This window comes from Pongo pygmaeus, chromosome 1 (assembly GCF_028885625.2).
Source record: "Pongo pygmaeus isolate AG05252 chromosome 1, NHGRI_mPonPyg2-v2.0_pri, whole genome shotgun sequence".
NCBI classification, from domain to species: domain Eukaryota; kingdom Metazoa; phylum Chordata; class Mammalia; order Primates; family Hominidae; genus Pongo; species Pongo pygmaeus.
This window is the reverse complement of record NC_072373.2, coordinates 5,968,866-5,990,825: the sequence shown is the minus strand read 5'-3', so window position 1 is coordinate 5,990,825 and position 21,960 is coordinate 5,968,866. Positions and strand designations below refer to the sequence as shown.

The window sequence follows — 21,960 nt, the reverse complement described above, 5'->3', positions numbered from 1 at the left end:
CATTCAAGATTCTTGAGCTTGAGTGATAGGATTAAAAAACAGTATAAATTGATAGTTATCAAATTTAAGATGACAAAGGTATTTTAAATTTCTACTTTATTTCCCAAATATATCACTGTCATAAAGCTTTCTGATGATCTAAAGCTGCTTAAAAATAAAGACCTTGTATATGCACATTACTTTAGGACACTAAGCTAAGTGAATTATATCGATCATAATCTGCTAAGAAAATTTTTTCTTTAAATAGTCAAACTAATAAGAGATTTCACAGTAACCACATATTAATAGAACTGGAGGATTCTTTCTTTTGCTAAGCCTTGGGAAATGCTTTATAATCATTTGATAAGTTGATGAAGTATTAGCAAGCAAGATGGTAAAAGAAATAAAATATACAATCATTGTATAAAGTTCCAGAAACACTTTATTTAAAAATGGAGTTGTAAATGCATAACAAAATAACATAAGTAATAAATGTAACAAAAATAAATAAGGAGGATAATGTATTCATACAAAATAAAAATAACATAGTAAAAGGCCAAATGTTTATAATTGAACCAAACTGTGTAAACACTTAAACAAGAATGTAAGCAGAGTAGATTCTAATGTTTTCCTAAACTCCTTACCTTCTACTTCCATGTGGATATAATCAGTACCCAAATATTAAATAAAAGAGGGAGCAATGCTGATTATTTTGTCCAACTTTTTCTTCAAATGGATTGACCCTGTTTTAACGTTTCGTTTATTCCTTCAAAGCATTTGTATCTTTCCATTTATGTTCTTTAAAAACTTTTTTCAGTCTTCCTTTATTAGACAGAATGGGGAATTTAGCTTTACAAGGAGAATAGTTCATTTACCTTTTTCTTTTTTGAATTTAAAGAAAAATAGGAGATCCATTATAGTTTTGTTTTTACATCTCTATAAAGTTTTTTTGCATCTTTATTAATTGGTCCAACAATACAAGATTTTAAAAATCCTGTAAAGTCTTGAAGTATATGGAGTTACTTTGTTTCTTAAAACAAATATAGCACAGGATTATTGTGGAAATATTAAAGACCGTTTCATAAAAGTTGCAGTTTAACCTTTATAGACTGATGGGGTCAAGGGGGAAAATCCAGGTCTACTAATAATATTTAACTGAATTAAGATACACCCCAATTATAGTGTTCTGGAAACACAAAGGTAATTTCTTTTTAAAATTATCCAAATGTGAACTTACTGGAAAGAGAAAAAACAAGTTTAAAGAAGAAATTTTTCATAGGCTTCTTGTTTAGTAGCACAGGCCAAAGGCCTTTGTCGTTGTCTTGCAGGGTCCTTATAAATGTGTAAGACAGACAGGATTGACTATTGAGTCCTACAGGGAAACACACAGAAGCAATTCATTGCTTGGGAGTGAAACTATCAACTAATCTTATGACTACTGGTTCTCCAAGTCTCCTAATGAAGAAAATTTTAACCTCATGATCATTTCAAGGGAAATTTTTTTTCAACTGTCACATATAAACTTGGTAACACAGGACCAATATACATGTTCTGAGTTTTAAAAATATACTCCACCTAAACTATCTGTCTAGTTTAATCTTTCTAGTTATCATTTAACCTAAAATGAGAGACCAAATCTTATTTCCATTAAAAAAAAAATGAAAAAAAGTGCCAAATTGATCTTTTTGAAAGTGGAGTAAAACACTGTGGGGTTAAAACAAATACAGTATTATCAATCTCCTATGTACAAAAAAGACGGTTAGTCCTTATTGATATATAGATATGTCCACCTACCACTCCCAGCAAATCTTAGTGCAAACATAATAGTTAATTTCCGTAAACCCCAAGACAATTTACGTATCAACAAAGTTATATAAATCACATCTATGTTGGAAAATTTTAGGACACAGAGTGACTGTTGTGAAAGGTCTGCTTTACTGTGGAGAGTACTTATGTCATTGTGTCCAATGGTAATGAGTACTAATATAAATCCTATTATTAAGAAGCAAATAGAATGGTTTAACAAATCTGTACAGATGAAGAAGTCCATTTCAGGGAGCAGCTTGGCACAGGAGACACAGGGGTTCAGAAATGTTGGCTATTTAGTTTGCTTGTAGGTCACAGCATGGCTTAAAAAAAAAGAAAAAAGATCTATGAAGGGAAAGGGTGTAATCATTAAATTCAATTTGAAAATCATAAAACCACAAAAGGCGACACTGCCACAATCTGCTTTTTCCTATTTGTGCATCAAGTGGTTATCTAAATGGTTTGAAAGGATTGATATACTACATTATATGTCAAAAATAAATAAATAAAATTAAGAAGACAGGGATTCCAAGATTGTAGCTGACCAAGCTGTCTTGTTTTGTGTACGTCAACACTATGCTGCTTCCAATATTCCTAGTCATTCCACAGGTAATGATTTTTCAACAATCAAGAGAAAGTCATTCATGTGCTGTAACATCTTCCTCTTCCCCATCGGGGTTGAATCTATTGAAATGTATACTGAAATCAGCCTCAGATTCAGCATTCTCAAATTCAGCTGAGGCTGAAACAGCAGCAGGATGAAGAGCCCTAGCTTCTGGTTGGCCAAGTGTTGGTGTCTGACCCGGGCTGTGGTGGTTATTCACAGGGCTGGACTTCTGTTTCGGTGGAGATGGCAACATAGCACTGGGAAATCCCATGTTGTTCAGAGCCTCCAAAGTTCCATCAGGATCAATCATAGCATTGATTGCTAAAGGGCGGGAAAAGGAAATAATTCTAGATGCAGTTACATTCACATATAAACACTGTTTATGATTTGGATAATATTTAAACTATCAGTGCGTATGTGATCTTAAATGTGGCAAATCTTCCAATATTATATTTAAAACTCCATTCTTAGTTATTCTGTAGCTGTACTGTAAGTTACCCAGCCCTGAATACTTTCTCTGGGTCCTCTGATGTGGCACTTAGGGGCATTTCAGAGACTTGTAAGTCTGGTATTTGAAGATGTGGAATTCAAGAAAAATCTTGTTGAAATTTGTCTTCATTATTGTGAGAGGATAGAGAAAATACTGAATATGATTTTTAATAAACATCTAAACCCTATTTATCACTCAGATAACTGAGGTATTAGCTGCTAAGTCAGGGTTCAGAGTAACCTCAAGGCTGGAGAGGCCAGAAGAACATCAGCATACTTTGAATGCTACCATAGAATACAGTCATTTAGCCTGGCCAGAGTGCTAGGGTATCAGTTGTATATACCACTGAGATACAGGGGTTCCCTCAGAGCCTACAGACTAATATCACAGGGCAGCTTGCAAAGGCAAACAGACTTGCTGCCTGTATGGGAGGGGTCAGTTAAAGGTCAGCTTTCAGTCCAAAAGATCTTTGGGTTGACATGGAAAGTTCTCAGCTGTGACTTTCAATTTGGCATTGGACACAGTAGGGAGTGGGGAGAAGGAAGTAACACAGACGTAAGAATCATGTAGAAGGGACTTTTAAAAGTATACCCCCAGTCTACCAGCTAACAAGCACTGTGTTAGCAAGCCACTTTTACTCATGGGGTGTACCATACATAACCATTAGGTGTGTTGGGGCTAAATAAAGATTAAAAATCATTTTGATAGAATCCACATATGTACCTATGATTATTCGATAAATAAAGACTCAGTAGAATTAGCAGTTGACTATGGAACCTGCCTGTTGTACCACTGGGAACTTCGAGGTCAAGACATATATAGGCATTAATGCACAATCCAGTTCTGACACAAACCAAACAATGTCCCTGTCAAAGTTTAGAGGGCAGCCTCTTTCACTTTCTTCTCTCCTTTCTCTTCGGCTCTCTATGGCCAATATGTACTCATTTCTTGTCAACCAAACAACTAGTATTTCTATTAGAATGTAAGTTTGCTTCAGGTTACAGCACCAACATAATTTAAGAATTGTCAAATCACACAAATAATGCTAATTAACACAACTTTATTATATATTTTTCACATATTATTTATATGTAATACATAAAAAATTTCAATTAGTTTATGACATCTAGCCTATTGTCAAACCTATGAACTAAAATATGCCCAACATATATCTTTATTATATTTTAAATTTTTATACTGGGTTTAAAAAAATTCCTTTTTATGAGTAATGTGAATGTGTAGAACTCTATATTTTACGTATGTCATTACATTTAATCAAATAACATCCTAACAATAAGAATATTTTAAGAAATATCACTTAGAAGGCACTTATTCTAAATTATTAGCTCTTTATACTTAATTCAGTAGTAAATTTACCTTGTAGCTGCTTTTCTACTCTTTTCAGTTCCTGTAAGATAGAAGAAATCTCCTGCAGAGAAAGCAATAACAAAAATTAGCCTACTTTTAGCTAAATGTTATCACTTTACAAGCAATGAATTTCACTGTCACTTTATTTGGAACACTTAATATTATCTACATGGTACTTACTACATTAATAGCAACATGATATGAAATAATTATGATATCTAGTAAACAAGATTCAAATTAAAATATTTAAACTAAAATGAAATAGAATAACTTTTTCAATGAGATGATTGTAGCAGATGAAAAGTTTAAAGTCATTTACTACTATTTAAGCAAAGATTTTTTTTTATTTTTTTATTTTTTGAGACCGAGTCTCACTCTGTCACCCAGACTGGAGTGCAATGGCACAATCTTGGCTCACTGTAACCTCCTCCTCCCAGGTTCAAGTAATTCTCTTGCCTCAGCCCCCCAAGGAGTTGGGATGATAGGCGCCCGCCACAATGCCTGGCTAATTTTTGTATTTTTAGTAAAGACAAGGTTTCGCCATATTGGCCAGGCTGGTCTTCAACTCCTGACCTCAAGCGATCCACCCTCCTTGGCCTCACAAAGTGCTGGGATTACAGGCGTGAGCCACAGTACCCGGCTGCAAAGATTTTTTAAAATTTTTATTAATCAACCTTGCAATGACTACGTAAAAATGCCTTCAAATTATCTTTGTAAAAACATATAAACTGCAACCGCAATATTATAAATATATTCTGAGCAATGAAAATCTGTTCAAATTCTTTTAAAAAGAAGATAAGCATTATATTAAGTAAATGGAAACAACTTATGTCAACTTAATATTTTCATGTTAAATTTGGTTCTCTTTAAAAATTTCATGTTCTAATGTTCAATTATTACAAGAACAATCTATACTAGTAAGAAACACAAAAGGCTCCTCCTTCATACCCTCTGCAACTTTAAAACAATCAACATTTTAAACCTGTGAGTCAGTAGAAGAAATAAAATTTCCCAAAACTTTGCATTTATATCTTCTTTTGAAAAAGCATATCAACGAATAGCTCAAAAATAAGGGTCTTTTCCTTAAAATAAAACTCTATTAAAATGTTTTAATCTTCAAGAAAAATTACTATACCATGCTTGAGGTTTTCACAATAGGGACTTCACTTTCGGCTCTTAATTTGCTTTCTATGTCATCCCAATTCCGATCTTTGTCTTTAAATAATATTCTATAAATCAAAAAACATAAGCATATAACTTTTTATATTTTAAAAACCTATTACTTTTTTGTTAATAATACCAAAGCAATGTATCTTTTCAAAGGTACACAAAGAAAAAAAACCAACCATTGCATAAACTGAGAATTAAAATACTAAGCCAACAGTACCAATTAATTCATGTGTATGAGCTCCAATTGAATGCTTATGAATACATGCATAAATTCTTTACTGTTTATCTTATTCTTTATTGAAAACAAAATATAAAACAAATGTAAATGATGTTATGACCTCAAAACTTTAATATTTATAATTTACAATACAGTAATGCCCTCTTATCCACGGTTTCTCTTTCCATGGTTTTAGTTAGTGGCAGTCAAGCATGGTCCAAAACTATTACAGTATTTTGGGAGAGGGAGAGAGAGAGAGAGAAAAAAAAAGACCACATTCACATAACTTTTTTTTACAGTATATTGTTATAAATGTTCTATTTTATGATTAGTTACTATTGTTAATCTCTTACTGTGCCTAATTTATAAATTAAACTTTATCATAGCCATGTATGTGTAGGAAAATACACAGTATATTAGGTTTTTGAACTATCTGTGGTGTCAGGCATCCAGTGGGTATCTTGGAACAACATGTATCACCTGGGTATAAGGAGAAAAGACTGTGTAACTGTCACTTATAAAGAAAATGCAATTTTATTCAGACAGAATATATGCAGTATAGGAATAAGTGAGATGAAAATAGGTTGAATTAGGTATAAACAATTGTGCCTGTTAAGACCTCTTTATATAAGAATAAGCACCTTATTGATCAAGAAAAGTGTGTATATTATTTTAAAGACCAAAAATTGGGAGTACTTACTGTGCTTTTCTTTAAAAATTGTTAATTCGTGTTAGTATACTTGCACATAATAATCTATTAGGAATTAGGATGCTATCCTTTTGATAAAAACAATTGCCATAAAGATAATTATCCTATCATTACCCTAACATCAAATAACTTATAAAATAAAGGACCACAAAATTTTGATGTGTCTTTCAAATGTGGGACACTTTTCTAACACTTTAGAATCTATCAGACATGATTCAGTAGTTTTAGAAAGATGTAAATACTAGCTACTTTTTTGGTTTCTTTTAAAATTTTTTCAGTAAGTCTGGAAATCTAGTTTAAACAACACTATATAACCCCATGTAAATTTATTACTACTGCAAGCTGATCAGCATTTAAGTAGTAAACTAAGTTAATATTTGTGCTGGTATTTCTTCAAAGATCAACATGCCAGACATACCTTATTTAAAAACATGAAATTCATTAACATCACATCAAGTCTGGAACATTTGCTTAAGGTGGCAATGAGTCTAGAATCTGGTATATGAATATTCTTATGGCCTACTTATTAAATTTTCTAAACTCAAAAAAAATGAACACCCTTGCCAGCCATCTTTTCTAAATTGTTATGTTCTTGTAAAAGAGTCCTTGCAGCATTAGGACAGATGGAAAATAAGGAAATAATGACTATTTCATGGACCAACTTAGAACTGTAATGGACTTATACAATAGAGAAAGACTCTGTTTAGTCACACAGTGCTAAAAATTCAGTGAATTTTTCCAGAGGATGGCTACTGAGTATAGTGTTTGTGGATCTAGAACTGTTAAACTATAGACATTTCACCTTTGGTGAAAATGGGTTTTTCATGGGTTGCCCCTGAAAAAAAAAATGCCCCCCTGAAGAAATAAATGGTTTATTTTAAAATACAGTTTGTTGGCCAGGCACAATGACTCATGCCTGTAATCCTAGCACTTTAGGAAACCAAGGTGGGTGGATCACTTGATGCCAGGAGATTGAGACCAGCCTGGGCAACATGGCGAGACCTCGTCTCTATAAAAAATACAAAAAAATTAGCCAGGTGTGCTGCACATGCCTGTAGTCCCAGCTACTAAGAAGGCTGAGGAGGGAGGATTGCTTGTGCCCAGGGAGGTCGAGGCTGCACTGAGTGAGTGAGTTGTGAACATGCCACTGCACTCCAGCCCATCTCAAAAAAAAAAAACAAAAAACAAAAAAACAAAAAACAATTTGTAATATATAATAGAACAGATCTAAGAAGTCAAACTTATCATTTTGGCATTATGAAATAAACTTTACTATAATATTTACTATAATATTTAATATTTAAATACTAGAGAATCAGAAAATCAGACCAAGAAATTAGTTTAGACCAGGCTATAATGATCAGAACTTGTTTTTGTTTGAAGGTCCTTATCAATTTTAAGCTGAAAAAATAATAGCTTTCAAAGTGATATTCAGATTATATTATAGATTCAAAATAAGCTAAACTTCAGCATGAAAATACATAAAATTCCAAAGCTTATTTCATTCAATAATTTAAGAATTAAGTTAAAATACTTTTGATAAAGCCATTGGGTTTAGGGAAACAAACAAACAGAAGTCTCAGGCTCCTATTCTATGAGCCATAACCAATTCTCTAGTACTATCCCTTAAAACATGTGAACGCGGAGTTGCGAATTGAGAGTCTACCAATGCAAGGCCGTGCTACACAACCTAAGGGGGTCATTTTCACATGGAATGCAATGAGAATGCTGTACAACAGGAGTTCCTGTATAAATATTTAAAAATTGATTCCACAGACAGTGTTCATACAATGTAAATACGCGTGCCTCTAGGATGAACCCCAGTAGACATTTGAGGTTATAACTCCTGACACAAAGCTTAAAGACCAGTCGATTCTCAAACTACCCTGGCACTTTCCATGCAGAAGGCCCAGGTCTCTACCCCTTAGGTTTGGTTATCACAACTCAGACCTACCTTTGAATAGTATCTTCTTCCCAAAGCCTTCCCTAATCATCCTAGGTGAAAGTGATCCTTCCTTTGCCTTTATATCTCTAACTGAGCACTAATCTATTATATGCTATCTTGTACAATAGTTGATTGTATATGTGCCTCACCTTGCCAACTACACTGGAAACTCTTTAATAATAGAAATGGTTTTATCCTCATTACTTTCCATAAAGCCTGCCATAATGCTTTATGCATAGTAAAACTCAACACTCGAACTGAAGGCAATTCAAATACATTAAACATTCTGTATTTATGTATAACTTTATTGAGGCATTTTTATGCATCCTTTTTTAAACTTTATAAATTCTGTCACTTTCTGAGACAATACAGTTTATCAATCCATCAGCAATGTCTTCTTTGTTCTCAATTTTAGTTCAATGTCAAAGCTACAAAAAATATTTTTCTTTGGGGGAGACTACAGAATGTAGGACAGCTGCTCCGTGGTAAGGAAGAGAATGGTACAGGGCAGGCAATCTGTGAACATCTGCTGAATAAATGAATGAGTGGTTAAGAATCCAGTTATCAGGGATGGACCTGTATTTCAGTAGGTAGGATGAAAAAACATGGTATACTTGTTTACAGGTAAGGAGACTCCAGGGTTTTCCAGGTGCAAGCCACATGACCATACAAGACTCTCATGATATTTTTACAGATAGCACTGGTGTATCAAGAGGACCCATATTGGATATACTAGCTTCCTATGGTTTTTAATGATAAAATCCAAACTCCTTAACAAATTCTGCCAAAACAGATTCATCCTCATCTCTCTAGTGTCATCTCTCACCATACTCTGGCCCTTTCACTTCACATAGCCTTTGAGTAACTCCTCTCCTCATCATTCAGGACTTAAATTGCATGGCAATTTCTCTAAGCGCCCTTCTCTGAATTTCCCAAATGCCCTTGCTATGGGCTTCCATAGTAACCATCCTATATTTCCCTTAACACACTGAACTATAATTACCTGTTTACCTGCCTTCTACACTCAAATGTGAGGACATCAAAAACAGTGCTAGACAAATAACATACAGTCAAAAATCATTCAATGAATGAATGAGTCTGGAGACTTTATTCCCATATAAGATGATCTTAACCAATGTTTATTTCATTTATTTATTTCTTTGGTTAACAATCCTTCCATAATGCCCCAGCTTTAGAAAATAATTTTAGTGGAACTAAAATAAAAATGATAACAATTATATATTACATTTAACTACAATGAATGCTTGAGCCAAATCATGATATTAATAAGCAGCTGTGTGATTGAGGCCTACAGATTTGTTTATTCATGTGTAAAAACTAATAAGTTAAGCTTAAAATTTTTTCCCTACAAATTTCAGTTAGGCTTTACCCCAGGGAATGGTGGACTTCATTTGTCTCTGGCCGTAGGATATATTAGCAAATCATAGGTGAATGGGTTGCACGGTGAAGGAGATTCTCTTACTCATGAAAGAAGTAAACCTGGGAATGATGGAGTCACTAGGGGAAAACATGTACTATATCTCACGTATGACAATAATAGGGTGCTAATTACTTAATCACTGAGTGTGAGTAAAAGAAAAACAATGGACTCATTTATAAGCCCTATCAGGATTTATAAAATGTGGTATTTATAAACAGCATGCAACTAATTTAATTTCTCTAAAATCAATTATAAGCCTTAAAATTTTTTAGTTAATACGGTTCCAATTTATACCTGAAATTAATATTGTTATTATACTTTTTATCTCATCGTGTAACCAGTGATTTGAGTATTAAGAAAAAGTTGATGCAGGTTATTGGGCTTCAAGTGGAAACAGAAAATGTGAGTAGTAAAATACAGGTAATATTCAAGTGAAATAATGAAATTAAGTCAAATCATGTGTAGATAGCAGAAATAGCTAACTTAATACAAGCTGACTGGTTTACATGATATAGAATATAAATTCCATGAGAACAGGGGTCTTTGTTTTGTCAATGTCTAATTATAAAGTGCCTAGAATGTACCTAATACTTATTTGTTAACAAATAAATATTAAAATATTATTCTGTAGAAAATTAAGTCTATTTAAAATTCATAAGAATATATGGGAATTGATAAAGGTAAATTCTCTTTAAAAACAATGGATAGGTACGTAATGGTAGTCATTAAAAACACCTTCAACATTATTTATATGTACAAGGTACTCTTTACGAAAAGCCAAACGTTAAACATTCTATTGCTGTTTTTTGAGATGGGGTCTTGCTCTGTCGCCCAGGCTGTGCTGCAGTGCCACGATCATGGCTCACTGTAACTCTGAACTCATGAGCTCCAGTGATCCTCCCATTTCAGCCTCTCAAATAGCTGGGACTACAGGCATGTGCCACCATGCCCAGCCAATTTTTTTTTTTTTTTTTTTTTAAATCTCGCTTTGTGGCCCAGGCTGGTCTCCAAGTCCTAGGCTCAAATGATCCGCCTGCCTTGGCCTCCCAAAGTGCTAGGATTACCAAGCATGAGCCACTGCACCCAGACTCAGCTGTTTTTTCACTAAGGCAGCATGCCTCATATGCCAATCAAATATGGAGGGGTCTGTCCATACATTTCACTCATACTCTTTGGGGAAAGTAAAGATCTAATTAAGAGAAAAGATCAAGGTACAAAAGTAGATAAAATATGATCATATTTGTATAAACCTTTGAGAAATGAACCCAGACTGGGGAAACACACCCACTATTAGATATAATATATATTTTTCTGGAATATTTATATTTTTTAACCATGTTCATGTATTACTTTTGCTAAAAAGTTACATATTCTAAAATACATAGAAAAATGGGACAAGACAGTGCAGAATACATTACTTTTAACATAAGGAATTTTAAATTAATATTCTTTTAGGAGGCAATAAAGTGAAGAGAAAGTCTGGTACACCTTTAAGAAATTATTATTTATTTATTTATTTGAGACAGAGTCTCGCTCTGTTGCCCAGGCTGGAGCGCGGTGGTGCGATCTCGGCTCACTGGAAGCTCTGCCTCCCGGGTTCACGCCATTCTCCTGCCTCAGGCGCCTGCCACCACGCCCGGCTAATTTTTTTGAATTTTAATAGAGACAGGGTTTCACTGTGTTAGCCAGGATGGTCTTGATCTCCTGACCTCATGATCCACCCGCCTTGGCCTCCCAAAGTGCTGGGATTACAGGCATGAGCCACTGCGCCTGGCCACCTTTAAGAAATTTTTAAGATACAGGCTCAAGATAAAAAGAAAGCTCTGTTTCTTAACATGCCAAGTAAAATTTACCTATATAGGCCAACTTTCTATATTTCCTTCTGAATTTCTCAATTTTTCTAGAAGATGATGCAAACTTCGTTTACAGTAACTTAAAACAGATTGTTTTAAGTTAAATAGACTGTTTTTAAGAATACTTCAATTTTTAAATGGTGCTTTTGAAATTGTTTTTGAAAAAATTTAATGGCTTCTTGGTACTCATCAAATGCTGATAAAATATATTATTTCAATATGTAAGCAATATAGAATTATATTTGTGTGGAATATTACAATTCACAAACCATGTTCAAATACTGTTTCATTACATTTTAAATTTTAATTATAGGAATCAGAAATAAGCAATAGCAGCATGGATTTCTGAAGTACTGTTGAATAAAATCTGTAAGTCTATTTATATTTTGAATTAGTAATAAATTTAAAGTTATAAAGTAGTACTGGACAGATAAATTTACTTTGGGACAAATTTTTCTGAAGGTAAACATATTCATTCTGATGATACGTTTTTAACCTTGAGAAAAAGCAACAAAAAGCTAAGTGAGGTGATATTAAAGTTAAAAAAAACATAAGCTATATGTACATGTACCTGATCTTTCCAGCTGTCTTATCTATAGATTGTCTTATCTTCTTAGAGAACTGAAAGACGGATGACAGCAGCAGATTATCTCCCATGACCTGAAACAGCCAAAGAAAAAAGTAGATATTAAAATATTACCCCTGTATTGCATAACTACTGAGATCACTAGTCACAAGTCACTATAGTTAGGGGGAGTTAGTATTTATGCTTATTTTAATTATAAACCAATGAAGAATATAATTAATATGTAATTAAAATGAGAAAGTGAAAGAAACACTATTAACAAAGGAGTTCTTATTATTAAATAACTTGTCAAAGTTTCCGTATTATTTTGGTCATATCAGTTTCCAAACACAATCCATTTTATCCTCAGTTTATCTTCAATTACTGTTGTGATCCTGTCTCTCTTACTTCCAACTGAATTATAAAAGAGAAGATACAAATAACTTACAGTACTAAATTTATTATTTATTCTTTCACCAAGTAATGTGAATACAGAAATCAAGAAGAGTACAATCCTTGTTCTCCAGCAAAGAGTCTAGTGGGAAAGATACATTTTAAAAAATTTACACAAAACAGTAAGTTTTTATACTGGGTGTTGGTATTACTCCAGTTGAGATGCATGGGCAAAACCAGGGGTCACCAACCTCTGTAAAGAGCCAGAGGGTGAAGGTTTTAGTCTTTGAGGGACGTAGGGTCTCTGCCACAATTCCTCAACTCTGCCTTTGCAGAGTGAAAGCAGCCATAAATAATGAGCAAATTATGCATGTGGACATAGCTGTGTTGTAACAAAACTTTTACAAAACAAGTGACAGGTTGGATTTGGCCTATGGGCTGAAGTTTGCCAAGCCCTAGGCCAAATCATGAAAGGGAAAGCTAATGAAGCATGGTAGAAAAAGGACAAAATTTGAGTCTAGACGTGGGTTTCAAAATGAGCTCCTTATATTGTCAGTACTATATCCAGAGTCTGAAAGAAAACAGAAAATAAGGCCCTAGATGGCAAAAAGGTTTAAAGGCCACTGGGGGAGGTGACGGTAATATACAGGGAATACGATTACATGTTTTATCAGAAAGCCTAAGGCCTACAAAACAAGAAGAGACGTTCATATACATTTTGGGATTCAGTGCTGTAAGAATTCTAATGAGGCCGGGCGCAGTGGCTCACACCTGTAATCCCAGCACCTTGGGAGGCTGGGGCGGGTGGATCACGAGGTCGGGGGATTGAGACCATCCTGGCCAACATGGTGAAACCCCATCTCTACTAAAAATACAAAAATTAGCAGGGCGTGCTGGTGCGTGCCTGTAGTCCCAGCTACTTGGGAGGCTGAGGCAGGGGAATTGCTTGAACCTGGGAGGCAGAGGTTGCAGTGGGCGGAGATAGCACCACTGCCCTCCAGCCTGGTGACAAAGTGAGACTCCTTCTCAAAATTCAAAAAAAAAAAAAAAAGAATTCTAATGAAAGAGAGTTCATTGATGAGTGGCATAAATAAGGAAGTGATCATGGAAAAACGTGAACTAACTTCAGAATGACAAGGATTTGAATTTAGTGGGTAATAAAACTTTATTTAGGTTGTGAAAAATAACATTGTCAAGGAAAGGATAAATAAGCAAAATGGTTTTTGTGGGCCTTAAGAAAACAATCAAATAAGGATGGAAGACATATACAAATTAGGAAGGCATGAGAAAGGGCAGGAGAGTCTAAGGAAAGATTGCAACACAGAATAGGATATTTCTTTTTTCTTTGCTCATGAAGTTTAGTTTGTTGTCACAAAGTATTAAATAAATTCCTGATATCAACCTTGAGATAACTATCAATCTAGATGTTTCCATTCTCTTTAAAAGCATAAACTTCTTCCACATAGTTTTATTATGTTTGGAGAAATTTGTCTTCCTAGACATCAGGACAGAATGAGTATGAGTAAGTTTAGAGAATAGGCCCTTTTCCTGAGACCAAGAACAAATCAATTATTAGGCCAGGACAGATCAGGTATGCTGTAAAACGTTTTAGTATACTTCAATTGTAACTTCCAGGCTAGTTGCATACTTTTCCACCAGGTAGATCTTTTTCTACTCAGTACCACGAGAAACATACATATTCTTACATAATAATCTCAAGATCTTATTCCTAAATCCAGGGATCCACAAATATTAATCTATGATCAATCTCTTCTTGTCAACTGTTTCTTTCTACATTATTCCTCTACCCAGCCCTTAAGCCTATACCACCTCTGTGTGTTGTTCCTAAATCACCTCTTTCCACAGTAGTATTTGAAATAACCATTCTTTTATGAAGAAACTCCTTTATATCTTTGAGTTTTTTATTACTCTATTATTGTTCGATTTGGGAATATACCAGTTTATACATTCACTTTTCAGCTGATGTAAACAGTTTCCAAGTTTTTGATACTGTCAACAATGTTACTATAAATTTAACTTCTACTGTCAATGGGAAAGGGTTTTTCTTGTACATATACTAGCAAGAAAATTGCTAGATCATGTGATGTCTTTATTTTCAACTTTAGGAGATAGTGTCAAACTGTTTTCCAGAGCTGCGGCACCAACTTAATTAACCTCCACCAGCGACACATAAGAAAGCCTATGTATCTACCTTTCCTCCAATACTTAACATTTTAAGACTTTAACATGTCAACAATTGAATGACTATAATCTCACTGTAGTCTTGACATGCATTTCTCTGAATGCTCGTTAAGTTAAACATCTCTTCATGTTTTGTAGGCCTTAAGTATTTTCTTTTTCTTTTTCTTTTTTTTTGGAGACAGAGTCTCACTCTGTCGCCCAGGCTGGAGTGCAGTGCTGCGGGTTCAGCTCACTGCAACCTCTGCCTCCCGGGTTCAAGTGATTCTCCTGCCTCAGCCTCCTGAGTAGCTAGGATTACAGGCACATGCCACCACGCCCAGCTAATTTTCGTATTTGTAGTAGAGATGGAGTTTCACCATGTTGGCCAGGCTGGTCTGAAACTCCTGACCTCAGGTGATCTGCCCACCTCGGTATTTTCTCTTTGGTGAAATGTTGTTCATGTCTTTTGCAGATTTTTCTATTGTGTTTTTTAATTGATTGGAGGCAGTTCTTTATATATACTGTATACTAATCCTTCATAGGCTGTATGTTTTGCAAAAGTTTGTAACTTGTATTTCTACCTTATTTTTTAATAAAGAAAAAGTCCTTAATTTTAATATACTCAAATGTATCAATTTTCTAAGGCCAAAACTTTGTGTTTCTCTTAAGAAATCACTCCCTAGTACAATATTGAAAGATATTTGTCTATATTTTTTAAGTAAAAGTTTTACAGTTTTTCATGCATTATTTAAGAACTAAATTCATATTCATGAACTTAAATGAGAAAAAGCAATTACAATATTATTTTCACTAACCTCTAAGTGACATAATTATTTGTATATGATGTGATGTCATGGTGAAATTTCATTGCATTTATTAAGGAGAATCACTTTCTCCCCAGCCCTACTTACTGAATGGTTCCTCCTTTTCTCACTTACGGAACATGCTTCATGTTCTAAATTCATTTGGAGAATGAATTTAAGAACTAAACTCATATTCATGAACTTAAATGAGAAAAAACAATTACAGTATTATTTTCGCTAACCTGTAAGTGACATAATTATTTGTATATGATGTGATGTCATGGTGAAATTTCATTGCATTCATTAAGGAGAATCACTTTTTCCCCAGCCCTACTTACTGAATGGTTCCTCCTTTTCTCACTTACGGAACATGCTTCTTCTGCCATATGTTAAAATTTATAGTTTACTTACTTCATCCCTGCTCCAGGTTCTCCGCCTTGTAATTGTTAAGTGATCAGGAGGCTCTGCTGCTTGAGGTCTTGGATCACCAGATCGACCGTTGTTTCCTTCTGGTGTTTTAGAATGAACTAATGGAGGAATCTTTCGGAAGTTGAGGCTTTCATCAAAAACACGATCAACCAACTAATGGGACAAAAGCAAACCTTTATGAGAACACAGTAATTTGAAAAAGTACCAATATTGGCATTACAATTTTTATGATTAGACAGAAGTTATTCCATTCTCAAGTAGTAACAGAGGCATGACATCTTCAATAAACCAATTACTCTTTCTTTTTATAAGCACTTCAAATGTATTTCCTTTATAAAATCGAGGTTCATCTACATAGGTTTTATTTTATTTTCAAAATCCAAAATATATAACTATGTTAAATTTAATTCTTCCACGGATAAGATTTTCTCCAAATGGAAAACAGATGGTAAATAGAAAAAAAGCTGAGCCATGTAGATGGACAATGAGTTCATTTTACTCACATTGCCTTACCAGTGTAAAATAATGTTTCTTTTTCTTTTAGTTTCCTATCTTGTTTTTTCCTCCCCAAATCCAGGTGTCAAATTTCTTCACAAGATACACAAATCGCAAATTCCAATTAAGTTTACAAAAGGAAAATTTTTTTTAATCCACAAAATAAATATTTTGATCTTAGTCAAATAAACTTTTAACAATGCTACAGAAGTTGCACATTCTAATAGAAATGATATACTGCCATCTACGGTGCAAATCACAGACATACAATACTAAGTAACTCGGGTTTACTGAAGAGGGAATCAACCTAGTACAATATTCTGAAATAAAACAAAAAGAAAATGAAGTTTATTCAATGAAATGTTTAAGTAATTTTACTGGGTCTGAGTGAATGTATAATCATGTTAGGTAAAATTTAGTTAGAAAGCTGAGAAAATAATATCTTCATCATTTTAAATGTACCAGAAGAATTGTGTATGTCTTGCCACCAGGACGATCCTTAAGGTTTTCATCAATAAGGATGATTTCATTTACAGTTACATTTGATCAATGTGGTAACAAAACTCTACACAGATTGATGAAGTATCATTTAATAAGTTAAACAACACACCGAAGGAAAACAAACAAAAAAGTGACCATTGAAGAATCAGATTAAAGAATGTGACAAAAAGCAAATGAAGAAAATATTATTGGCACAGTTTACCACAATTAAATTTGTCAAAAAGGCTAGCCATTTTTTGCCTACTATTTAGGATTATCTTGTAAAACTGAAGAAGCAGAATAATCAATACCAGGGGCTGGCAAACTTTATTTATAAAGAGACAGATAGTAAAACCTCAGGCTTTGCAGCCATACAATCTCTGTCTCAACTACTCAGTTCTGCCCCTGTAGCAAAGTAACAGCCATAGATGATAGTTAAACAAATGAGTGTGGCTGTGTTCTAATAAAACTTTATTTATGAACACCAAAATTTGAATTTCATGTAATTTTCATGTTGCAAATTAGTATTCTTTAGATGTTTTTTCCTGCCATTCAAAAATGTAAAAACCATTCCTAGTTCTTTGGTCTGTATTAAAACTGGCAGCAAGGCCAGTTTGCCAAGCTCCAAACACAGAAGTTCATTCTCTTAAATGCCAATCCTTTGCTTACATTTCTGCCCCAGATCAAAGCAGCCAACACGGCCAATGAATACCATTAATTTTGTATTATATGTTAAAGGCGCTGTCTGGAGCAATGTTATGCAAATGGTGCCTCCTGGAGTTGTACTGTAAGAGGCCCTGATATTGGATGGGTAATAGTCTATACATGGTAACTTGTATTCCAGACTTTATAAAAATGTTCTGAATATGTATTTGTATGTGTGTATATTACATATATATTTCAATTTTTCAAAATATCTTTATGTGTATGTGTTTGTATTTATCAACAGAATTATTAAAGCAGTGAAACTGTAGGATTTTTCTCTTTGTTATCAGAGTATCTTCTAGTTAACTAGTGATAAAAATACTTTTAATTGGAGCATTTTCATAGTCAAACTGTATAGAAACTTTATACAATCATTTATCAAATTTTGGGTTGCTTTTCAAGATACCATTTATATTCATGTTTCAAGTGAAGTTATGGACCAAGAATTAGCAGGCAAAATGCTGTTTCTAAAGAATTTTCCAGCTTCATGTTAATAGTAGACCAAATGTTAGCCTTCACTAGTTTTGTTACAAAAACATAAAATAAACTGTTAAAGCAAAGTTGGAAAATGCAGAGCTTCATGCAAACAGGGAGGGTGGACATAACTAAAATAAACTAAGCAAAAAGCTAAAAGCAAAAGAAATAAAGAAAAGAAAGAACCTTATGCATTTCTCCATGAAGATCTCCTACCTCTTCTCTAGTGTCTATGGCAGAGCCAGGGGTGGTGGCAGCAGTGCTTACTGTGGTACTAGGGGCAGTGCCTGATGAAGTCACTGAATCTATCTCTCCTGCTACATCGTTGATCTCCCGAGCAATGAGAGCAAGATCTTGGCTGATCCTGGTAATAATTTTAGAAAAGAAGTTTAATCCCTTTTAAATAAACAGCTCTAGAAACAATCATTTATGAGATAATCAGTCATGTAAGTTGTATATCTAATTAAATATTTGTACCCCAAATTAGCTATTAACTATTTTGATAATCAAAGTCTTAAACCTTAATTCCAAAATTAAGATTAATGAAACTAAACTCCAAATAACCTACAAGATATCACCTTGACAAATGTATTTTAAATGCCCTTGAGTAGAGATATGCCCTTAACATACACTGTGTTAATGACTAGCATTAATATATCACAGGGGTTCTTAAACTTGGGGAATAATGGATAGAATTCAAGGAGTTCATGAACTTAAATGAGAAAAAACAATTAACAATATATTCACTAACCTCTAAGTGACACTTAGCATTTCTTTCAATTATAAATACAGGCAACAAACCACAGTGGTATTAGCAATACTGGTGATTTTTGTCATCAACAGAGATCACATTACAGTTGCTACATGTATATTTAAACATCATTTATGGTCATCACTACTTCAAAACTACTGAAGTCATTAAACACATAACAACATTTTATTTAATGTTAATAAAGAACCATAAATTACTCTATTACTTTCAAATATTTTGATAACTGAATTTCAATATAATTGGATTTCTTTGTAATTCGTTTATGTTTACACCTGAGAAGGACCCTACAAGCTTCACAAAATGGCCAAAGGGGTCTACAGTACCAAGAAATTAAGAACTCTGCACTCTTTCATAGAGCACTTTATACTATGCACAGCACTTTCCAGTACATGTTATGTCACTTGAGACCCACAAAGTTCTTTTGAGGTAGGATTTATCTGACTTTATCACAATCTCAGAGAACCTGAATGGCTTGCCCATGATCACACCTTTAGATGTAGCTAAGGCAGGACTGGATCCAAGCTTTAGTACTCATTTCCATAAAGCCATTTGCATTTTTACCTACATGGACCGAAGAACTAAATAACTGTTACCTGTGATAATCAAAGGTGAAAATAGAGATTTTTCTTTTAGATTTTTTTTAAGAGGGAGAAACTTACAAAACCTACCACTGATATTCTTGTTTTTTGAGAAACATTTCATTTCAGTAAGACATTAACGTTTTCCAAGCTGCATCCACTGCCCATAAACTCAGTGTGGCTATTTCCACAGGGAAGGTTTTGGAATGACAGAATATTATTAAAAGTATATGTCAAAGTTTCTGCAGCTTCAAAATCCAAAGGAAATACAAAGTAACTTAAAAAGAAAAAAAAAAAAAAAGAGCCTAGGAGATCTGGCTATATTGCCCAGGCTGGTCTCGAACTCCTGAGTTCTAGCAGTCCTCTGACCTCAGCCTCCCAACTAGCTAAGATTACAGACACGTGCCTGGCTTAAAGTAACATTTTTTAACTTACGCAAAATGTGAGTTTGAAAGACTTTCAAGCACATTAGTAATTACATAAAAATTTAGATTTAAAAAGAGAACTAAGTTGAAGTTTATGGACCAACAGAACCAATTTATGGTCAATATATAAACTTTGTAAGAAACGTCAGTTAATTTCTCATTTATTTATCAACACAAAGAGGCAGGAAAAACACCAACAAATATTTACTGATTGCTTATGATGTGCCAGGCACTGTGCTAAGTCCTAAAGACTACAGCAATGAAGAAGCACACAGGGTCCTTGTCCCCATGAAGCTTAGAATACACAGAAGGCACCATTATGAGTACATTGTAAAGCAGCTTCATAGTCCTCAACTCATTTAATTCCCACAGCCACTCTGTAAGAGAAGTATTAATCATCTTGTTTTACAGATGAGGAAAACGAGGCACAGGAGAAGACGTGCGACCATTTTTTTGGCCAAGGTCACACACAGTTAAGTGCCATAACTAGATCTTTTCACTATGTCATGCTACATCTCACATGATTGCTCCATATATAATTTTTTAAAACATATTAACTGTTGATGTGATTCTTTTGAAAATGTGTTTAAAGTGTTCCCTTATATAATATAGCAAATCCTTGCAATTCCCCAAAATAAATGAACTAGAATAAGAAACAGAATAACCAAGCTTAATGAGATAAACTACAGATAAGCATCATTGTATCCAAAACTCTATTTTTCATTAATGGTTTTTTATGCAGACGATCTGTACAATGAAGTTTCTAATATTTGTCGAAAACAGTATAAATTAATTAGAAAAAACATGGACAACAGCAATCTCCACATGTGATATAGTAAAATATGTATTAAAATGAGCAATTCTTAACATATACACAACATATATTGTTGATTTGAAAACCTAATAGATATTTTCACATTTAATTCCATTTTATTACAAAATATGGATAAGAAAATAGCACTGAAGGAACAAAACAGAAGCTAAGGGTTCAGTTCTCTAACATTAGTCCTAGTCTTTATGTTTTCCCGAGTGTCAGAACCACTGACTCAATTTCAACAATTCTGTAGAAATAAGTATGCATTATTTAAGAAAAAAAGGTGAGATAACATGAGAAATGTACTTTAAGTCATAAAGTTTATAATTTTCCTATGTAAATTATCTCAGTCATAACACTTTTTTTTCACTGCAGGGTTGTATACTGGAAAAAATAATTGTACATTTGGGTATATTGGAAGATTAAAGGATATATTAAAAATCAGAGTTCTAGTGATGTGTATACCCAATTAAACATACAATCTTTGCAAGATTATATATTATTACAACTATAGTAGAAACAAACAATCAGACTTTATTGATTTAAACTGCCAACAAAACATTGTTTTAAACTAGCTATTTAAAAATTTGCCTTTTATTATTTTTTGAGGTGGACTCTTCACTCTGTTGCCAGGTTGGAGTGCAGTGGTGCAACCTCAGCTCACTGCAACCTCTGCCTCCTGGATTCAAGTGATTCTCCTGCCTCAGACTACCGAGTAGCCAGGATTACAGGCGTGCACCACCACGCCTGGCTAATTTTTGTATTTTTGGTAGCAATGGGGTTTCACCATGTTGGCCAGGATGGTCTTGATCTCTTGACCTTGTGATCCGCCCACCTTGGTCTCCCAAAGAGCTGGGATTACAGGCGTGAGCCACTATGCCCAGCCAAAAATTTGCCCTATTTTTTAATAGCACATTCGTTTTCAAACGTTTTTACATGTAAAACTTTCCAGAAGATACACACATGAACCTCTGGAATTAAGTTTCCTTTGATATTACTGGAAAAAAGCAACTGGTGGGCTACTAATGAAGTATACTAGCTTTAGAATCCTAAAACCAAAGCTTATGACCGCAAGTCAAACCTCCTGTTACTTTAACATTGGCTAAGAGATCATAACTGTAATGACTCAGCTTTCAAGAAATAATTTAAGTCTAGTTTGTAAATGACCAGAAGTGTTAAAATGTAAAATGAGTTTAAGGAGAGACATTTAAGGGTCATTCCAGAAAAGCTCATGGTTTCCACACTATCTGGAAGAGTTTAG

General features: G+C 34.0%; 1 protein-coding gene across 22 annotated transcripts in view; it reads right to left on the bottom strand.

Moving 5' to 3' along the window:
* Nucleotides 1-403: 403 nt before the first annotated feature.
* Nucleotides 404-21,960, bottom strand: part of CEP170 (centrosomal protein 170) — a 130,411-nt gene continuing 108,854 nt past the window's right edge. For 8 of the 22 annotated variants that reach the window (XM_054500939.2, XM_054501047.2, XM_054501071.2 and 5 more), the window contains 6 exons: nucleotides 18,297-18,474; nucleotides 15,939-16,109; nucleotides 12,157-12,245; nucleotides 5,386-5,479; nucleotides 4,260-4,311; nucleotides 404-2,713 (listed from right to left, as the gene is read on the bottom strand). In XM_054500939.2, coding sequence (XP_054356914.1) covers nucleotides 2,424-2,713; nucleotides 4,260-4,311; nucleotides 5,386-5,479; nucleotides 12,157-12,245; nucleotides 15,939-16,109; nucleotides 18,297-18,474 — 874 coding nt within the window. In that variant the 3' untranslated portion in view covers nucleotides 404-2,423. The remainder of the gene's footprint in view (nucleotides 2,714-4,259; nucleotides 4,312-5,385; nucleotides 5,480-12,156; nucleotides 12,246-15,938; nucleotides 16,110-18,296; nucleotides 18,475-21,960) is intronic. The other 14 variants (XM_063667396.1, XM_054501055.2, XM_063667843.1 and 11 more) reach the window with 5 other exon arrangements.